The sequence below is a fragment of the Enhydra lutris genome, unplaced genomic scaffold (assembly GCF_002288905.1).
Source record: "Enhydra lutris kenyoni isolate GAN:26980312 unplaced genomic scaffold, ASM228890v2 scaffoldscaffold38, whole genome shotgun sequence".
Lineage (NCBI taxonomy): Eukaryota > Metazoa > Chordata > Mammalia > Carnivora > Mustelidae > Enhydra > Enhydra lutris.
This window is the reverse complement of record NW_019154122.1, coordinates 18,773,564-18,793,765: the sequence shown is the minus strand read 5'-3', so window position 1 is coordinate 18,793,765 and position 20,202 is coordinate 18,773,564. Positions and strand designations below refer to the sequence as shown.

Below are 20,202 nucleotides of genomic sequence, written 5' to 3'. Positions count from 1 at the left end.
TGGGTCTGTCCCAGCTCTGGTGTTTGGTGTTCCCAGGCTCTGACACTTCAGGGGTTGCTCCCTGAGTGGTGGGTTCATGAAGGAGTCTGTGGTCTCACTGGCGTCTAGCGGGTTCCTGCTGGTGTTGTGAGAGCTGCCCTTTCGGCAAGAGGGAGACAGCAGCAAGGTGCTCTCTCCCTGCTGAAGGCAGGGCACTCGGTACACCCTGCGGCCTTGAGCTCTTCTAGCCACTGGGCACCCTGGTAACATCACAGGCTCAGAACCCAGGGTGGGCATTAACTCCAGAGTGGCCTGTTAGCTGCCACAGGGAGGTGTCGGCTCTAACGTGGGGTGCTGACTCCCAGATGGGGCACTGACCCCCAGAGTGGAGTTTTGATTCCAGTGTGGGGTGTTGGTTCTCAGTGTGGGGTGACTTTGCCAGGTTTAGGTGTAAGTTGACCTTGAAAGTCTGGGACTAGGGGAGGGAAGGGTCAGATCTGTGTTAAAGGGTGACTCAGTGGCTTCTTGGTGGGAGAGTCGGGGGGGGCCCAGTGAGTTCTCTGCTGCAAGGATCCCAGGCAGCTATCAGGGTGGGACACTGGGGGACACAGATTTCTGGCTTGTAGGAAGCAGACACAGATGACCACCAGGGGACACTGGGCTTTGAGGAGTTCTGTGCCTTCTATAAGATGATGTCCACCCGCCGGGACCTCTACCTGCTCATGCTGACCTACAGCGACCACAAGGACCACCTGGACGTCACTGACCTCCAGCGCTTCCTGGAGGTGGAGCAGAAGGTGAGGGCCTGGGCAGCAGGTGCAGGGTCCGAGCCTACATGGCCTCCCCTTGGGCTCCCAGGGCCCTTGAACCGGTTGAGTGTGGCTGAGAACCCTTCAGAGTGAAAGGATGGGCGCCAGCCTGGCAATCAGGGTTCCACTCCGTTGACCTGCTTCGGTTCCCATCATGGGCCATGCCAGCGTCTTCGAGGGGGTGTCCCATGGAGACCCTGAGGGACCCTGGGGAAGTTCCATGGTTTCTGCCCTGTGGGCCTCTGAGCAGCTCAGCCCTGACCACAGACACCCCGAGCTTCCTGAAGGGAGCCTGTGCCTCACCACAGCACCTTTAGCGTGGAACTCCTTGTGGAATGGGGTCCCATGCTCCAGCCATCCCTCCTGTTCCCACCACGGGTCTGGTTAGCTTGTACCCCTGAGATCCAGGCCCACCGCTGCCGCCATTCGCCCATTTGTCCAGCAGATGCCTGGATGCCCTGGGTGTCTGAGGGGCATGCGCACCCCTTTCTCCTGACTCTATGCCCCCCTGCCCATCCGAAGAGGCTGAGGGCTCCCTGGGCATAGCCCTGCAGATGGGGGATGCAGTGACCAGAGGCTCAGGGGTGGGGGGGCCCTTGACCTCGGACCAGGCAGGAGCTGGCTGTTGCTTTCTGTGGTGGGCAGGACGCTAGAACTCTGCAGTGGGAGAGGGGAAGGCCAGTGTCCCTGGGCTCCCTCTTTCTGGGGGAAAGAGCGCTCCTTTGGCAGGGCTCAAACAGCTTGTGGCTCCCACCTCAGGGCCGGTGGGAGGCCACCTTGAGGATCAACTTCCAGACTTGAAATTTCCTGAAACCCTCAAGGACCTCATTTTGGGGAGAGAGTGGGATGGAGTCAGACTCCAGGTTAGGGATAATAGGTATTGGCCACTGGGCTGGATCCAAAACTCGGTGGCTGGATCAGCAGGGACAGCTGAGAGACCCAGGCTGGGTCAACATGGTGTTTGCACAGGCACCAACAGCCCTTAAGTCCTGGGCAGGCATCCAGCCTTACCTTGCACTACAAGGCTGCCTCAAGCCCAGGACATGAGAAAGGGCTACAGCTGGGATGGTTCTCCCAGAATACCTCCCCTAACACATACAGATTAATGGGGTTCTGTTCTTGTGGCTGCACTGCTAGGGAAGCTCTGGGGTTGGACAGGAGAGACTTGCACCAGCCTCGCGGGATCCTGATGTCCAGGGCAACTCCTAACCCTAACTCTAACCCTAACCCTATCCCTACCCTATCCCTAACCCTAGCCCTAACCCCAACCCTATCCCTATCCCCTAACCCCTAACCCTAACCCTGACCCTAACCCTAACCTCAGCCCAGCCACCGTGGGCAGCCCTGGGACGAGGCTGTGGGTTCTCTGTCATGGTGGCTGGTGTGCATGGGTGGGGGGTGGAGCTGGTAGGGTGGTCCTGTCTGGGATGGGCAGTTCTGACTCATTATTCCCTGTCCTTCACCCTAAGCTTTCTAAAACATATATCTGGGACAAAAACTGTCCACCAGGAAGGCCGTTTGAGCCCTCACCCAGGCCTCTGGACTCTGGGCTCTGACCCCCGTTGCCCCCCTTTCCCTTCTGTCACCAGTGACGCACCCCAACCCGTGTTCCTCGGGAATGGTGGGCCTGCATCTGGGAACTGGGGGCTCCTGGCCTGCCGCACCACAGGGCCCTGGGAGGTCACTTGGCCTCTGGTCCATGGAGTCACTGATGTGCAGGGCTGTCTTGGGCTCATCTTTGTGGTGCAGCTTTCCTGTGAGAGATGTGGGGAGGCAGCAGGGGGAGGCAGGGAGAGGAGGCTCCCTGCGCCCCTGGGTCCCTCCAAGGTCGGCCTGGGTCCTGGTTCCCCTGTACCTCCTCCCATACGGGGACTTCTGCCGGGACAGCCCTGGTCCATAGCTCTTGAGATGCCTAGCCCGGTGGGGATGAGGGGTGGCCCAGCCGATGGAACCAAAGACCCTTCCCTGGCTTCGAGGATCTGAAGTTGGAGACAACTCTTCCGAAGCCATGTGACCCACCAGTAGTCCCCTGGCCACCAAGTCCCAAGTCTTGTGACACTGGGGGTAGCCAGCGTGCCCCCTGGTCCAGAAAGCACACCACAGGGGCCTGAGCCTCCCCCCGCTGTGGTTAGTCTTGATGTGACGATCAGAGGCAGGGGGGAGGCAGTGGTGGCGGTCGGGGGGATTGCTGCCTGAGGCTAGCCCAGGCCAGTGATGGGCTAGCCTGGGCTTAAGCCCCTGCTCTGGCCTAGATGGCGGGTGTGACCCTTGAGAGCTGCCGGGACATCATCCAGCAATTCGAGCCCTGCCCGGAAAATAAGAGGAAGGGGGTGCTGGGCATCGACGGTGAGTGGGGGCGTGTCTGCGGTCTAGCTATCCTGGCAGGCCCATGGGGGGTGCTGCCCGGCAATGCGAGGGCGGGACAGGTGGCCCGAGCGGGCAGCTTCCTGTCCTACGTGGCGTGGGGGTGGGTGGTGCTGAGATGAGCCTTGGGGCAGGATCAGCGTGAGGGGCTAAGCGCCCCCCGTGTCCCCCACGCAGGCTTCACCAACTATACTCGGAGTCCCGCCGGTGACATCTTCAACCCCGAGCACCACGGCGTGCACCAGGACATGACACGGCCGCTGAGCCACTATTTCATCACCGCGTCCCACAACACCTACCTCGTGGGCGACCAGCTCATGTCCCAGTCTCGGGTGGACATGTACGCCTGGGTCCTGCAGGCCGGCTGCCGCTGCGTGGAGGGTGCGTGTGGGGGGCTCTGGCCCCAGGCCTGGGTTGCGGACCGGCGTCTGCTCTTGGGGACACACCCGTGGCGGCTCTGAGCAGGGTGACTGCCCTCCTCGCGGCAGGGGCTGGGACAGGCTCCTGCTGGTGTTTGCTACCGAGCGGGAGGACGCTTTCGGTCGGTGTCCGCGCTGGGGGTCTGCCTGACCGAGGTCTGCCTGCCCACAGTGGACTGCTGGGACGGGCCTGACGGGGAGCCCATCGTGCACCACGGCTACACTCTGACCTCCAAGATCCTCTTCAAAGATGTCATCGAAACCATCAACAAATACGCTTTTGTCAAGAATGAGTGAGTGGCTGGGACTGGGGAAGGGACCCTGAGCAGGAGGGTGGGGGGAAGGGGCTCATAGGGTTCTTCCTGCCCCTCCCCCACATCCTCTCTCAGGAGGCATGTTTGCAGAGGTCACAGGACTGATTCTGGGGTCTCTCGTTGAGGCTGAGGGTCAGGGAAGGCAGTGGAGCCGCAGGTCTGGGGAGAGGGAGGGTGGTGCGGGCAGCTGGTGACGGCAGATGAGCTTTGGCTGGTGGGTTACCTGTGCCCGCAGCCCCTGTCGCACACACTTGCGGGCCCTGGGGTCAGCCTCCTCCAGCACTGGTAGCTCGGGCACTAATTAACCCCCAGAAGCTGTTCTATGCCCAAACCCAATTCGCCGTCACTCAGCTGCAGCTACAGACACCGTGGAGCAAAATCCAATTTTGTTTCTGGAAATAGAAGACCGCCTCCCCATACTCACAGTCACCTTCAAGTCTTGGCTAAACAAGGCTTCAGGCAAGGAGAGAACTAATTTGATGAGGGAGGGGCGGAGAAGCAAGATTGACTTAGGAAACAGAAATAGACGGGCCCCTCCCCAAAGAGCTTGCCCAAGCCCCGTGTGGGGCTGCCAGAAGGGAGTGGGAGTGCGGAGTGACAGCCTGGGCCCAGAATTGCAGCTGAGGGAGGCACGCCAGGGCAGGGGAGCTGGGACAGACAGGCGTCTGGGGCCGCGGAGAACCCGGGGTCTCAGCGCCAGGAGTGCAAGCTCTGGGCACCAGCATGATCTTTGCCGGCAGAGGGTTCTTCCCTAGCGCCTTGGACGTCAGGCTTCAGTCTCTAGCCTGAGAAACGGGGAGGTAAATACTTTTGCCCCGAGTCCTGTGCCCTCCACGTCGCGGGGCTTGTCTCTTGCTCTGATTCGTGCCCTCTAGGTTGGGGCCACCAACGTTTTCTAAAAAGATCGTTACCTATTGGCAAAAATCCAAGTAAAATGTGCACTTGGTTAAAAAGTAAATGAAACAGCTGAAGAGCATATAATGAAAATTCCTAGTTGCACTCCCTGTTCTGCACGGCACGGTAACACCAATGTTCTGCCCCATGGCATGGGCCCAGCTGATGTCTCCTATCTTATGGGGCCAGTGTTGGGACGCTGGAGCCATTCGCAGGACAGTCCTGTATCCAGGCCAACCAGATTGTCTTTCTCAGTCGGTTCACGACTCCATGTCGCACCTCCGTTGAGTCCATCATTTTTAAACCATGACTTGCTGACTTGCTTGAATGTGTCCCCTGGTTTTCCTGGAGCTTCTAATTGCCTTTGTTTTTTCTTACTGGGATATGAACTGTAGGCCTTCTTTATCTGTCCCCGCAACTTTCCCACCCACTCAGTTGCTTTTCAAAGCCATTGAGGGGCCCCTTCCCGGAGTGGCTGGCAGGTCCATCTATCCTGGCTGCTGGAAGATCTTTTCATTCACTGGTGCAGGTGACTTGAGGTCTTAGGCAGGTGGGGCCTGGCCCTCCCCTGGCTTCACTCTGTTCTTTCCACGTTGGGGCCCACAGGTACCCAGTGATCCTGTCCATTGAAAATCACTGCAGCGTCACCCAGCAGAAGAAGATGGCCCAGTATCTGACTGATATCCTCGGGGGTAAGCTGGACTTGTCATCAATAAGCGGAGAGGACGCCACCACGCTTCCCTCCCCGCAGATGCTCAAGGGCAAGATTCTGGTGAAGGTGAGCCCCTGCCTGCCCCTCCCCGGGCCGGCGTCCTGCTGGGCCTCTGACCGCTGCTCTGGGGCCACGTGAGAGACAGTTGCCCTGCTCTAGACAGTACGGGGCTCCATGCTGAGGAGTCAGGGTAGGCCCTACCCCCGACCTGGCCTCAGTCTCCCCCGTGGTGGGCCCGCAATCTAGGCAGTCCATGCGCACAGCCCAGCGTTTCCCTCCCGTGCTGCCACAGCAAGGGAGTGCTGGGCCGGCCTCCACCCTGTGACCTGAAGTCCACGAGCAAGCTTGCGAAGGGCTCCTTGCTTTGCTGCTTCTCGGGTGGCCTCCCAGCACTTGAGGCAGGACACCTCCCGTGGTCCCCGCCTCCCCCCAGGGCAAGAAGCTTCCTGCTGGCATCAGTGAGGACGCTGAGGAGGGCGAGGTGTCTGATGAAGACAGTGCGGACGAGATCGACGAGGACTGCAAACTCCTCAACGGGGACGTGAGTAGGGCTGGGAGGCCCTTTTGGGGAAGGAGGGGAGCTGCAGCCCCGAACAGCAGGCTCCTAGCCTTGCTGGGAGGAGGCAGGTGGCTGAGGGGGTGCTGGGAGGGTGCGAGGGTGCTTTGCACAGTGGCTAGACAGCTGGGCATATGCTCGGCTGGAGGGGGTGCCCTTCCCCACCTGAGACTCGGCTGGAGCTCCTGGCTAGCGGGCTTCCCGCTCTCCGCCCAGAGGCGCTGGGGCTGGGGGAGTCACACAGGGAGGCTGAGGAGTGAAAAAGGGCTCGGCAGAGCGGGGCTGGGGCGACTCTGTAATTAGCTTCTTCTCTCCTCTGGGCACTGTTCTAAGCCACTGCTGTGAGGCAGGAAAGCATTACTTCTCCCTGAGGGGCCATCAGATGGAAAAATAATTGAGCAGGAGCGTTCCCAGCCACGTAGGCTAATTGTTCTAGAAAGCCCTGAAGCAGCAGAATTCTTTCTGCTTTGGAGGTGGATGCATATTTCTCTGGCCCCAGGTGATTGTGAACCCAGGTTGTCTGACGTCTACCTTGCGTGACTCCCTGGGGCGCCCGGATACCCACGGCCCAGACCCTGCCCTGGAGGGGTTCCGTGTGTCAGGGCTGTAAGGGGGCGGGGGCTATTCTAGGCAGGGAGGACACCTGGAGGCTGCCAGCCAGCCACCCGTCCCTGCCCCCTGCCCACTCCTTGAGGTGTCTGGGAGCCAGTGGTGGGATCCCACATCCCCAGCTGCTTAGGGCTGCTGGAGCCCAGAGTGGCCACCGGCTACACTGACCTCCTCCCGCAAGGCCCACCGGCCTGACGCCTGGAAAGCTGTTTGCTGAGCTTGCTCGGGTAGCGTTGAACGTGCAGGTGTTCAAATCAGAGAGGTCTTCGTTCCGGGCCTGCTGGTCACTGTCCGGGGCCCCGGGCAAATGACATGCCTGCCGTGTAGCCCTGCGGCGGGGTGGCGTGCGGATAAGCAATGTTGTGTAGGAGCGAGTGTGCGGCTGGGGCCAGGGGGAGAAGCCGAGATGGGGCTCGGGCTCCCCAGCTCCAGCAGGCCCCTCTAGCAGGGACCTGGGGCCGTCACTGCTGCTGCCGCGGGGCTGGGATGATGGCACAGGGGTGGCCGTCTGGCACCGGCAGGTCGCCACCAATCGGAAACGTGTGGAAAACATTGCCAAGAAGAAACTAGACTCGTTAATGAAGGAGTCGAAGATTCGGGACTGTGAGGACCCAAATGACTTCACCGTGTCCACGCTGCCCCCGTCTGGAAAGCTTGGGCACAAGGCAGAGGGCAAAAAGGTGAGGGCCGTGCACCCCACAAGGTCAGCCTGCGGCTGAGGACACACCTGTGTACACCTGTGTGTACACCTCCTCCCCCAAAACCCGTCCCGGGTTCCTGGGTGGGGAGGACTCAGAGCACCTTGGGCCCTTGTGGGTGAGCCGGTGGGCAGTGTGTCTGGTGTGGCAACACGACGTGAAGTCCCTGCTTTCCCTCGACCAAGCAATGTCTGGGCATGCACCTGGGGAGTTGGGGACACAGGATGGCCATTTGGACCTGGGAAACTTACCTCTGTGTGATTTTCTGTGTGTGGGGGGGGGCGGAACTCAGGGAGGGCTTCCTGGAGGAGGAGTAGGAAGAGCAGGAGAAGCTGCTTAGGCTGAGTGGCCAGGCCAGTCCCTGCTGGGACATGGGTAGGGGGACAATGGGGAGGTGTGGGGCACAGAGCTCTCTGAGGGGGTCTAGGCAGGGGGGACATCTGGGCAGTGGGGTTATGCACGTGCCCCCAACACACCTCTCTGTCCCCTTTGCTGGGAGGCCCGAGGATGCGGTCCCCCATCCCTTGGGAGGTCCCCGTGTGGGAGAGGGCAGGTGGCTCGGGTGCCATCAGAGGAGCAAGGAGGGGACCCCGGTCGGGACCCCGGTCGGGACCCCGGTCTGCAGAGCTGGGTGCAGCTCTAGTGGGGGCCGCGCTGGCCAAGGACAGGCCTGATTCTCTGGGAGGGACCCAGCACCGCCTTCCCTGACATCTAGAGGGGCTGGGACTGGACCTTCTTGATCAGAGGGGGCCGGCCAGGCTGGGCCCTGCCGTCTGTGCTCTGTCCAAGGCACAGAAACACTTTCTCCTGCTGTCCTGAGTGCCCCACCCTGCCCTGCTGAGCTCTCTGGGGTCACTAGGCTGTGTCTGGGGGCAGGATTGGCCCAGGGTGGGCCCTCTGCTGCCCACAGCATCCCTGAGGGTGGTCGGAGCTAGGGCCCGTGCTGTGACCCAGCCAAGCTCAGACATGTGGGCGCTGGGGGGTGGGTGACAGCAGATTCCGGCTGAGGCTGCGCTGCCCCTCCAGGACGCGGGGTGACGCGCGCCCCTCCTTGGCTGTGCCCAGATTTAGAGCCACGGGTGTGTGCCGTTTCAGACAGTGTTTGCAAAGCTGCGATGCGTGTAGGCCTCCCCTGGCTCCTAGCACACCAGGCACACGGCCCCCCGCGTCTCTGGCCGTGGAGCCATCAGTAAATTAGGAGGGAGATGGGCTGGTGTTGCTGGGGCCGGGGCAGAGAAAGAGAAACGCTGCTGAGAGCGACCGGACCCTAGCTGATGGCAGCCGTGGACTAGCAGGGCGCGAGCAGGACAGGCCCAGGGCCCAGGGCGGAGACGGGAGCGTCCTGACTCCCCACGCGCCCAGGCTTCTCCCCTGAGCCAGTGTGGGCAGCCCAGGGCAGCAGCTGGAGCTGGGGGCAGCTGCCCAGCGGTGTCTCGGGCCACACACTCCTTTTCCCGTGTGTGAGCCACAGGGGTGTTCAGGCCGAGGGGCAGGCACTCCGGGGGCTCTTGGGGGCCACTCCAGAGCATGAGGTCTTGTTCCCTGTGTCCCTGGGGTGGAGCTGGCCAGCATGTGCTCCCTGTCCCGGTAGTGGGGTCCAGTGGGGTCCCCCTTGAGCTCCACAGTCCACAACGGAGGGGGCCTTGCTCCCCTCCTGGCTGCGGCCAGTGGTCCAGGCCGGGGCACTCCTAGTGGGGAAGGTGCGTCCACGGGTGTGCAGACGCATGTGCAGGACCAGGCCTGGGGAACCCCTCGGGCAGGGGCAGGGGAGGTACTCTGTAAGCAGTGGTGAGGAAGCCTCACGGTAGCCCTGAGGTGAACAAGGGCAGCTTCGGGGGACGCAGACCGCGTTTGTCTCCTCAAGAAGCAGGACAGGACACCAGAGCCACGGGGAGCCTCGCACGCACCTAACATGAGCGCGCGGTCGAGGAAACTTCCAGACAACGAACGGCGTTTCTCACACACTCACCCTCTGTGGGGAGAAAAGGCAGCACTGGGGCCTGAATGGGTTTAGAGCAACACGTCCGGGGGGGGCCCGCTGAGCCCTCCACGCCCCTCTTGGAGCCCGGTCCCTGGCAGCGGCCTCAGCGCCCACCGGGCGGCGGCGGACCGGGCTTCCATGGGCCTGGGGTGGCACCAGCCCCTCCTGCTCTTGCTCCTGCTTCCTCCGGCTTGTTCCCGGGAGGACACCCGGAGCTCTGGGCCTGAGGCTGGGCTCCCCCCGCTGCCCCTGTCTCCCTCTCCCCCAGGCGGAGGAGGACGTGGAGTCGGGGGAGGACGCCGGGGCCGGCCAACGGAACAACCGGATCCTTATGAGTGGCTTCTCCAAGCGCAAGGTCGGGCGGGGCTCCCAGGCGGGGGCACCTTGCTGGAGCCCTCTGTGTTCCACTTGCGCACGGGCCCAGCTGTCCCTGTGCCAGTCGGCCGGGGCCTCCCCTCCAGCCCCCAGGGCCCCCGGCCCGCCTCCCGGAATCCCCCCCAGGTTGCTCGCTACATCGTCTGCCAGGGGTTGCTGGGGGCAGGTGCCTCGATGGCCCTCCCCCTGGTGCACACCAGCCAAAGCCCCTGGCTCACTCGGGCCCCGGCCGCCCAGCATACTGCCGAGGACAGGCAGGCCAGCTGGGCAGCCCTGGTACCAGCCCCCAACGACAAGCCTGCCTCCCGCACCCTCCGGCCTGTGCAGGGCCGTGGCTGATCCGGGGGCTCCACCGGGCCTGACTCCACTCTCCCTCCATAGAAGAAGACCCGCAAGCTGAAGAAGGGGGCCGGCGTGGAGGAGGGAGACGAGGACCTGGACTCCCAGGGCAGCCAGAGCCGAGGGTCAGTGCCCTGCCCCAGCCTGGACCCTGGACAGGCCGGCCCTGCCGTGGCCTCGTGAAGTCACAGTGGGCTGGGCGAGGGGGAGCCCAGCGTGTGGACCTCAGGGTCGTGGGGCCGGACGGGCCAACACGGACACCTGCGCCTGCTCCCAGAGACCGCTGTGGTTGGGTGGGCTTGGCGCCCACACCCGTCCCTCCCCCCCGTCCTTCCTCGGGGTCCCCTGCCCATCCCGGCACCCACCCCGGGGCGTAGTAGGTGTTGGGTGCACGTTCTATGTGGACCAGGGAGCCTGGCTCACGAACTGTGCTGCCCAGGCTGCCCTGAGTCCGCAGGGGCACCCACGCTGGGGTCCTGACCGCTATCGCCCCTCCTCCCCGCAGGGCGGCCCGGCAGAAAAAGACCATGAAGCTGTCCCGGGCCCTCTCGGACCTGGTGAAGTACACCAAGTCTGTAGGCATGCGCGACGTGGAGGCAGAGGGTGAGGGCCCCGGGCCCCGGGAGTGGGAGCGGGTGCGCTGTAGCCTGGCGGGCCTCTGAGGCCTTCCCCCCACCCCGCAGTGGTGTCCAGCTGGCAGGTGTCGTCCTTCAGCGAGACCAGGGCCCAGCAGATCCTGCAGCAGAAGCCGGCCCAGTACCTCCGCTTCAACCAGCACCAGCTCTCCCGCATCTACCCCTCCCCCTACCGTGTGGACTCCAGCAACTACAACCCCCAGCCCTTCTGGAACGCCGGCTGCCAGATGGGTGCGCGTGCGGCGCCGCGCAGTGGGAGGGCCCGGCGCTCCAGGAGGCTGGGCTCGGAGGGCCTCTGCCGCACCCTGCCAGTGGCTGGCACTGGGGTGGGGTCCTGGGGACCCCGGGACGAGGTGGGAAAGACTGAGGCACATCTGCCACGTGGTTCTCGGGACGGTGGGGTCTGGCTGTGCTGGGCTCCAGGAGCCTTCCGCCGGGATGCCTGGCCTGGGTTGTGCATGAGGGTGAGCCCGGGGCCGGCTCCCGTAGGTGAACGCTGGACTCGGGGGCAGCTGAGCAGGGCAGGTGGGGGTGGGGTGCGGGCCGGGCGCTGACAGGCCGCCTCGTGTCCCCCCCCATAGTCGCCCTGAACTACCAGTCGGAGGGGCGGATGCTGCAGCTGAACCGGGCCAAGTTCAGTGCCAACGGGAGCTGTGGCTACGTGCTCAAGCCCGAGTGCATGTGCCAGGGTGAGGCCCGCGGCCCGGGACGCGGGGCGGGCAGGGGCGGCTGCCACAGGCTCACCTCCAAAGTAGGGGTGCCAGAAGTGGGGGTACGGCAGAGGGCCCCATGCTACCAGGGGCCGGCAGGGATGAATAAGGGAGACCCTTCACACACCTGGCCCCCACAAGGCCCCCAAGAGGAAACGTCTGGGGCGACTGCCCATGGGGCATCAGAGCTTCCCAATCCCTTCCCGGAGCCTCCAGCTTTCTCACTGCCAGCCGCCAGCAGCCGTGTGGAGCTGTCCCCCTTTTAACCTGGATCCTTCCCAGGCCTCCTGGCCGGCCTTGGCCACCTTCACTGTACCGCCTGGGGGCACGGGCCTGCAGAGCCCCATCACCGGGGAGCCCGGCGTGTGGAGGGTCCCGAGGACGGTCCCAGGGGAGACCGGCATGCAGACCACTGGTGCGCCCGTGCTGGAACCCTGCTCCTCTGCCCCTGTCCCCGGCCCGGGACTCCTGGCTAGTCAACGGGGTGCAGTGGAGTGCCCCGTGCCACCACAAACCCCTCAGCCTGGCGCCCTGGCCCCCCCCAGGCGTCTTCAACCCCAACTCTGAGGACCCTCTGCCCGGACAGCTCAAGAAGCAGCTGGTGCTCCGCATCATCAGCGGACAGCAGCTCCCCAAGCCGCGAGACTCCATGCTGGGGGACCGAGGCGAGGTAGGAGGGGCCCGGCGGGGGCAGGTTGGGCTGGGCCGCCACGCCAGGCCTGGTGCCATCCCTGCCCTACCCGCCCAGATCATCGACCCCTTCGTGGAGGTGGAGGTCATTGGGCTCCCCGTGGACTGCAACAAGGAGCAGACGCGTGTGGTGGATGACAACGGTGAGGCTCACGGGAGGGCGGGGCGGGGGACGATCCTGTGACCCCGCCGCTGCCCCCTCGCAGGAGCCCGTGGGGGAGCCTGGTCCACAGGGGCTGGTTTTCTCCGCCAGGCGGCCAGCCTAGGCAGAGGCACCAGAAGAGGGTGTGGGCCCAAGTGGCCTCCTGGCTAGGGACTGGGGTGAGAGGTGACACCTCCTCCCGGTGGCCTCTAGGATTCAACCCCATGTGGGAGGAGACCCTGGTGTTCACCGTGCATATGCCTGAGATCGCACTGGTGCGCTTCCTCGTCTGGGACCATGACCCCATTGGGCGTGACTTCATTGGCCAGAGGACACTGGCCTTCAGCAGCATGATGCCAGGTAGGCGGGGGCTGGCAGTGGGGGAGGGGCAGCGTCCCCCATAATAGAGACCAACGTCCCCTGCTCAGGCAGGCGTCTGCCACAGAGGCCAGCACACCCCACAGAGAGCAGTCCCTCCCCCACACCCAGTGTGTCCCCCACACCACAGGCCAGTGCCTCCCGTAGGTCAGTGGAGGGCACCAGGGCTAAGCTCCCCTCTGTGGGTCGGCTCCTGCCACGGGTGGGTCTAGGGACGCAGTGGGGACCGAGGAGGAAGGTATGGGGCCAAGGGCGCTTTGAGGATGGGGGAGGGGAGGAGCGCTCAGGCTGCGCATCAACTGGCCCCCAGGAAAGGGAGGAGCCCATGATACCAGCGGGCTTCCTGGAGGAGGTGTCCCCAGAGCTGGGCTCACAGGCCGTATTCAGGGCCTTTGAGCAGAGTGGGCGGGTGGCCGGTGTTGCAGGCTACCGGCACGTGTACCTGGAGGGGATGGAAGAAGCCTCCATCTTTGTCCACGTGGCTGTCGGTGACGTCAGTGGTAAGGTAAGAGCCGCCCGCAGGACCCCCGGCCTCGCCCTCCCAGTCCCACCCCAGCCACGCTGCCAGGGCTGCCGGGCCTCCTAGTACCTTGCTGGGCCTGTTTCTCCACCGGCCAAGTGGGTGGTGGGGGCACCGCGGCCGCTGCAGCCCCCGCTCCCCATCTCTCTCGAGCCTCCCCAGTCCTTCTGCGTCTCAGGATCTCTGGTCCTCCGTCTGTCTCTGAAGGGGTCTGCCTCGCTTTGCTCCCTGTCCCCTGCATCCCTGGATGGGGGACCTCCCCTGTCTCCCCCTTTCTGAGCTCCGGGCCCAGGCGGGGGCCGGCGTGTGGCGGTGTGTCAGGCACGCACGGGGGCCGGCGTGGTCCTGGCTCCCATTGTCTCTCTCCTGCCACCTCCACAGCCCCACGGTGCTGCCATGTGCGGTGCCGCAGGCCGCTCCGCTCTTGCCCACCGTCCAGCTGCCTGTCTGTCCTGCGTCTGCCTGTGTCCGCGGGCTCCTCGCCCGGCTGTCTGCGTCTCACAGCCGTCACTCTGTCTCTTTGGTCTTGCAGTGGCCTTCCCCATGTCCAAAGTCTACTTTTAGAAGGACAGTCCCGTTAGGAGCTCGAAGGTACCCCAGCGCCAGGGCGGCGGAGCCCACCCACCCCCCACCTGCATGCTCAGGCCACCCCACTAGCATCTGTGGTTCCTGGTAGCATTTTGGAGCCTGTCAGCTCATGCGACATGGTTGTGGTGTGGTTCTGGGGTCCCTCGGGCCATGTCCAGCCACAGAGCAGCATTTACGAGGCAGGTCCAGGACTCCGGCGAGGCCTCCTGTGTGGGGACCCCTCCTGGCCTTCCGTCCCTCCTCTGTCTGACACTCCGTGCCCCCCCTCCACCCCGTGTCCTGTCCTCTAGCTCAGAGCGCCGCTGGCTCCCCTGCACTCCTTGCCCTCCCTGCCCTTGCCCTTCCTCTCGGCCCCTCTGCCCCCTGTGTGCTCCCTGGCTCTGTGTGTGGCCCATGACGCCCGCTGTGGGGTGGGGAGGCCCCAGGGACCAGGTGCTTTGAGCTTGAATCCTGGACCTTCTTCTAAATGACTTTGCCGCCAACTTTGACCAAATTGCTCTGGATTTGGGATCTTGAATCGGGAAGCCGATTCAAGTGCGGGCCACGTGAACAGCCCTACGTGGAAGCACCCCCTTGTCCCTGGGCAGTCATGGCTGTGGTCAGGGCCTCTGCATGCGAGGACCCTTCTGGCCTCTGCACTCTGGAGACGCAGCTGTCAGCCTCTCTGGCAGTGACCTGGGCCCTTGCCAGCTGGTCCCGGGGACCCCCAGCTGCCCTGCTAAGACAGGGAGGTGGCAGGGAGAGGCCTGGCTGTCCAGGAAGGCCGAGGCCAGCAGCAGTTCAGGGAATGCCGAGGCAGCCTGGGCCCTGCCCTTGGGGCTGCTGCACGGAGAGCACGGTGAGGCCGGAGGCAGTCGGGAGGGCTTCCCAGAAGAGGCAGCACCTCGGGGGAGCGGGCAGGCAGGGGTGTGGGGGAGCGGGCCACGGGCTGCGCCCGGCTTTGCTTGCTTCCTCGGCCTGTGTGCCTGAAGACAGGGTGAGCGTGAGCGGGGGGTGCTGCTCTCACGGGGTCATCTCTCCTCTCTCGCTCCCTGCCAGCACCCCTGGGCACCCTGTGCCGGCCCGCTCTGCTGGAGCCAGGGGCCTTGGGAACCTGTGAGGGGTACCTGGTGGGCACAGGTTCAAGGTCCCTGTCTGGGAAGCCCAGGGGGCCTCCTCCTTCCAGCCCTCACAGGACCCACTGTCCTGAGACCCGCAGACCCTCCCCTTGTGTTCAAGGAAGGCAGCATTCCCGGTCTGTGCCGAGGCCGTAGCGGCTGCTGTCCCTGGTCCCTGGGCCTGGCTGCCGGCTATGTGGGCTCCTTCTCTTGCAGGTCAAGCAGGCTCTGGGCCTAAAAGGCCTGTTCCTCAGAGGCCCAAAGCCTGGGTCGCTGGACAGTCATGCTGCTGGGCGGCCCCCACCTCGGCCCTCTGTTAGCCAGAGGCTCCTGCGGCGCACGGCCAGCGCCCCGACCAAGAGCCAGAAGCCGGGCCGCAAGGCCTTCCCGGAGCTGGTCCTGGGCATGCAGGACACAGGCTCCGAGGGGGAGGCCCATGACGTGGCTGCTCCCAGCCCCGGCCCCACCCTGGAGGCCCCTGCCCCCGAGGAGCCCGGCAGCCACAGCCCCCGAGGTAAGGCGCCGGTGGGGAAGAGCCTGATGCCCCAGAATCTGAGCCAGGAGCCGCCCCCATGTGCCCCTGAGGGCCCTGGGCCTGCCGGGATGGCCGCCACCTGCATGAAGTGTGTGGTGGGCTCCTGCGCCGGTGAGGACGCCGAGGGCCTGCGGTGGGGACGGCTGCCAAGCCCCGGGTCCCTGGCCATGCATGAGGCCATCAGCCAGCAACCCCGGGCCAGGGCGGACTCGCTGGGGGCTCCCTGTGCCGGCACGGGGAGAGGCAGAGGGGCCCTGCGGCAAGGTCCGGGAGGCGGCTCTGTGTCCACGGACTCCGGCGGCCTGGGCAGTCCCGAGGTGGCCCCCCACTGGCCCGAGGGCGCCCACAGGCAGGCAGGGGCCCTGCAGAGGGAGATGAATGCCTTGTTCGTTCAAAAGCTGGAGGAGATTAGGAGTAATTCCTCCATGCTGTCCACCGGTAAGACCAGATGCTCCTGGCCGGCGTCCTCTGTGCTGCCCCCCACGCCCCCTTCGGCATGGCCTGGGCCAGGCACCCTCCTTGTGCTTCTGTGTTCAGAACCTGCCTCTGTGTGCTCGTCCTGGCTGCTTCTCCGTTGCTCCGCTGGCTTGCCTGGGCGTCCCCTGCCGCCCCCGGCACCCCTTCCCCAGCAGATGGTGCCAACCCCCTCTTGCCCTCAGAGACTCCCCACGAGCCCCTAAGTGAGAGCAGGTCTGACTCCAGCTGCTGCGCGCACTGACATGACGTCCCCGGCCAGCAGCCCCAGTCGGCCTTCTTTGCTGGCCGGCCCCGTCCTCTCCTGGTGCTTTTGCTAAGAGCTGGGGGCAGCTTCCTGTCCCCCACCCTCTCCCCCCAGGGCCAGGCTGCAGGTGTTCGGCCCCTGGCCCTGTACCGCAGTCCTCTGGGAAGCCTGGAGTGTGTTGGTGATGCTCTGCAAGGCGGCCCCTGACGCCCCGAGACGGCTGACGGTGCCCAGGGCCCCCGTGTTTGCAGGGGGTGGAGGAGATGGCACCCACCCCTCGGCCCTGGGCATTGCTTTATGGTCTGAATTGAGCTGAGCTGCGGTTGTGACAGACAACAGCCCGAGGGCACCTCGTCAGGGAACCTCAGCCTTGGGAGGGGCTGGAAGCTGAGCCTGTCCCCACCCCCTCCCGCCCACCCAGACCCCGGTCCCTCCTTGCACCCCGCCCAGCCTCGCTGTTTGTCTGTCCACCTGCCGGTCGCACCCACACGCTGACCAGCCTGTTCTCCTTTCTGTCCCCACGCTGCCTCCATAGTTAGGGACTGAGAGCAGCTGCGTGCCAGGTAATGGGGCCCAGCCCGTGTGCCCTGTGCCGTCCCCAGCCCTGGCCTTCCAGGGGGCCCTGTGGACCCTGCCTGTGGGCACAGACCCTCTGCTCCCCCAGCCCCAGCAGCAGCAGAGCTGGAGGGCAGGGTGGGGGCAGCCGTGTGCACAGGGAGGGGCCTGGCCGCTGAGGGCCCCGCAGGCCCTGTCCACGGGGGACGTGCCCAACACGCTCCTCTCCTCTCACCCACAGATACCCGCCCCTTCTCCATGCAGAGGACGGGCTCCTCCCTGTGTGGCCTGGAAACCATTGCCGAGGAGCCATCCCTGGGTCCTGGCCCCCCACCTCTGGTGGCTGCTCCCCCCAGCCCCTCCCTGGGAGGGGCCCTGTGCACCTCGGGACCCGGCGCCAAAGTGGCGAGCCCCGCAGCAGTAGCTCTGGGAGCTTCCATGCCCTTCCAGCCCAGGACCCGGAGCAGAGGGGACACGGAGCCGGCCCTGGAAGGCCGGCGGAGGGTGTACAATGGTGGGGGCCCCGGGGGGGCGTGCGAGGGGACCCCCAGCAGCCAGATGGTCAGAAAGGCCATGAGTGAGGGGCAGATGCCCTCGGAGCTCCTGGGTGGATGGCGGCCCCTGGCTGGGCCCTGCCCCACCGTGTACTCGGATGCCACGAGCGGAGACCGGCTGTGGCGGCGGCTGGAACCAGGGGGCCATCGCGACAGCGTGTCCTCATCCTCTAGTGTGTCGTCCAGCGACACGGTCATCGACCTCTCCCTGCCGGGCCTGGGCCTGGGCCGTGAGAGCGTCGCAGGGGCTCTAGCCGGACGTCTGCCCCTGCGGCCCTGCTCGGCCACAGCTGCCCGCCTGGACCTGTCGGCCGTGACCAAGAGCAAGTCCAGCCCCAACCTGCGGGCTGCCGGCCAGCTGCCTACTGCACTGGAAGAGCTTTCGCCGCGTCCCCTGGCCCCCAGGCCCCCCTGGGGTCGCCTCCCCCTGGCGGGCCTCTGGGACTGCCCTGCGGCTGCCAAGTCCAAGAGCCTGGGGGACCTGACTGCTGACGACTTTGCCCCCCAAGTGGGGATCCTGGGCCGGAGCCTGGGCCTGGCAAGGGAGGGGTGGGCAGGGCAGGGGGCACGGCGGGACGCCCTGACCGAGCAGCTGCGCTGGCTCACTGGCTTCCAGCAGGCGGGTGACATCACCTCACCCACGAGCCTGACTGCCGCGGGGGAAGGGGCGCCTGGTCCCCCCGGCTTCCTGCGGCGCTCTTCCTCCCGCAGCCAGAGCCGCGTGCGTGCCATTGCCAGCCGGGCCCGGCAGGCCCAGGAACGGCAGCAGCGGCTGCAGGGCCCCAGGGGACCCCCAGGGGAGGAGCGGGGCACCCCCGAGGGTGCCTGCTCCGGGGGCCCAGGGGGCTGTGGGGATGTGCCTGTCCCCGCCAAGGGCTCTGCTGCCACTGGGCTCCTGCTCAGACTCTGACGGGCTCCCCAGGGTGCGAGGTCCCCAGCCCCTCCCCCTGACCTCGGCCCTGCACTGTGGTCCCGTGGAAGCCCCGACCCTCAGCCCCCACCTCTCTCCAGGGAGGAAGGGAGGCTGCCCGCGGTCGGGACAGACTTTTCATGATGTTAAGATATATATGACAAGTATTTAAATTTTTAGAGACAAAACTTCTACCACATTAAAATGGTGCCCAGTCCTTTCCCCGTCGTACCTGCTTTTCCGCAGCGCAGTGCACGGCTGTGCGCGGGCTCCCGGGGCTCGTCCTGTGCCCAATCCCTGCCTGACGGCACTTCGCTTGTTCTGCACAAAGGCCCCTTCGTACGGGACACTGTAGACCCCAGACTCGCGGACGCAACTCCAATAAACATGTTCTTGCTCGCTGGTTGTGGGGCCACCCCTGTGCCCTGTGACCACCTGCCACACGTTCCTGGGCCGGGGTCTGTGTGAGGACACCCTGACCCCTTTCCACAGAGGCTTGGCGGACACCTCCAGCCTCCAGGATGCAGCTCCCTCCCTCCCAGCCTTGTGGTCCCACTCCTGTGTGTGGTGTGGGGGGAGGGGGCAACCTTGGCCCTGGGCAGGGACCCCAAGCCAGAGGACCCCCAACTGGCTAAATGCATACACTACCCCTTCCCTGGAGTGGCAGGGTGACAGCCAGGACAGCAGACGGTCTGTGTCTGGGCTTGGCCCCCAGCCCGGCCTCTGGCATCTGACCTCCACGGGAGCCATGTGGGCCACCAAAGACCTCTGCGACGAGAGTGCCCGTTATGCAGCAGGTGGATCTGGCCAGGGAGGTCTTGTGTCCAACTACCAGGATAAGCCCTGCTGTCTTCCCGATAAGGCTGGCGAGAAGGTGGGCACCAACACGAGGCTGGGTGCTGGTGGGCGGGCACGGTCTCCCTCGAGGTGTCCCCTTTGCAGACTCCAAAGGCCTGTGCCAGCCACTCACCCAGTCTTAGCAAAGGCCGGGTGGAGGGTGCCTGCTGGCCCCACACCCCGAGACTCGGTGCCCCAAGACCAAGAGGAGCCCCAGAGCAGAGCATTTAGGAGGTGTGCCTGGCCTCTGGGGTCCCTAGAATCTGTGCTGTGTTGAAAGAGGGCACCTGGGGGCGTCAGCCAGGGGCTTCTGGGCCAGGCTGGCTGCTGGGGCTCCTGGAGCTGAGAAGCAGGGCCAATTCCCATCCGGCCCCGGTTGGGAGCCACCTGCCATCACACCTGGGGAGCCGGGGTCTGTCCCAGAGGGTGCTGGCGGCAGGGCAGGTCTTGCCTGAGCGGCTCTGCCCAGCTGACGCCCGGGCGGGGGCACTGCAGCCCCTGACGGCAAAGCTGGGCGGGTGGGAGGAACTGTGGGGCGTCTGGATATTGGGCTGAGCCAGGCTCTGGCCAGACTTTTTGGGGCCTCCTGGGCATCCATGCTGGGCTCTCCCTGCACCAGGAAGCAGGGGGCAGAGGGTCACTGGGCCAAGGGGCCAGGGAAGCCACACAAAGGGGGCCACAGCCTGCTGAGCTGTGCAGCGGTGTCGGCTGGGGAGACGCAGGTCAGACTGTGGTGGGGTTGAGGGAGGGGGACCCTTGTGGGTGGCGGGGGTTCATGGGGAACCCCTGCTGGGCCAACCTGGCCTAGGGGCCCTGAGAATGGCTGCCACTGGGGGCACAGACCCGGCTTGGCCCAAGCAGCCACAAGCCGTGGGGCTAGGGTTGATGCATGCGTGGCTCACTGGGGGCCTGGAAGGAAGGTGCAGGAGTGGCCACGGCCCCTGGCGGGAGCTGCAGCATCAAGGATGGGGCTGACTCCCAGGTGACTCAGCCGAGCCCCCTCCACGTGCATGTGGGCGGCAGTCCCGCAGCAGCGGCTGTGGCTCAGGCCCACACCCTGCGGGAAAGGGCAGTGTGCAGCCCTCCGAGGGCCGGGGACAGGGCTCTGGGCTTGGGCGTACGGCCCCGTGACGGGGTCGGGTCTGAGCAGGAGTGTGTGCGGCCACCAAGCCTGAGAGCCCTTGAAGACCCTCCTGCGGCTGCCGCCTCCAGTCAGGAGCGTGGCCCAGCCTGGCCCGGCCCCGATCCGTCTTGGGTGCAGTGGGGGCTGTGGGGGCTGCG

At 65.3% G+C, this 20,202-nt stretch overlaps 1 protein-coding gene across 1 annotated transcript in view; it reads left to right on the top strand.

Moving 5' to 3' along the window:
• Positions 1-18,084, top strand: part of LOC111154783 (phospholipase C eta 2) — a 62,426-nt gene extending 44,342 nt beyond the window's left edge. The window contains exons 5-22 of the mRNA XM_022514693.1: positions 606-776; positions 3,041-3,134; positions 3,330-3,533; positions 3,744-3,864; positions 5,386-5,557; positions 5,925-6,032; positions 7,178-7,336; positions 9,604-9,690; positions 10,092-10,174; positions 10,555-10,652; positions 10,733-10,915; positions 11,266-11,373; positions 11,940-12,064; positions 12,143-12,227; positions 12,440-12,586; positions 13,030-13,109; positions 15,026-15,323; positions 16,862-18,084. Coding sequence (XP_022370401.1) covers positions 606-776; positions 3,041-3,134; positions 3,330-3,533; positions 3,744-3,864; positions 5,386-5,557; positions 5,925-6,032; positions 7,178-7,336; positions 9,604-9,690; positions 10,092-10,174; positions 10,555-10,652; positions 10,733-10,915; positions 11,266-11,373; positions 11,940-12,064; positions 12,143-12,227; positions 12,440-12,586; positions 13,030-13,109; positions 15,026-15,323; positions 16,862-18,084 — 3,546 coding nt within the window. The remainder of the gene's footprint in view (positions 1-605; positions 777-3,040; positions 3,135-3,329; positions 3,534-3,743; positions 3,865-5,385; positions 5,558-5,924; positions 6,033-7,177; positions 7,337-9,603; positions 9,691-10,091; positions 10,175-10,554; positions 10,653-10,732; positions 10,916-11,265; positions 11,374-11,939; positions 12,065-12,142; positions 12,228-12,439; positions 12,587-13,029; positions 13,110-15,025; positions 15,324-16,861) is intronic.
• The last annotated feature ends 2,118 nt before the right edge of the window (positions 18,085-20,202 follow it).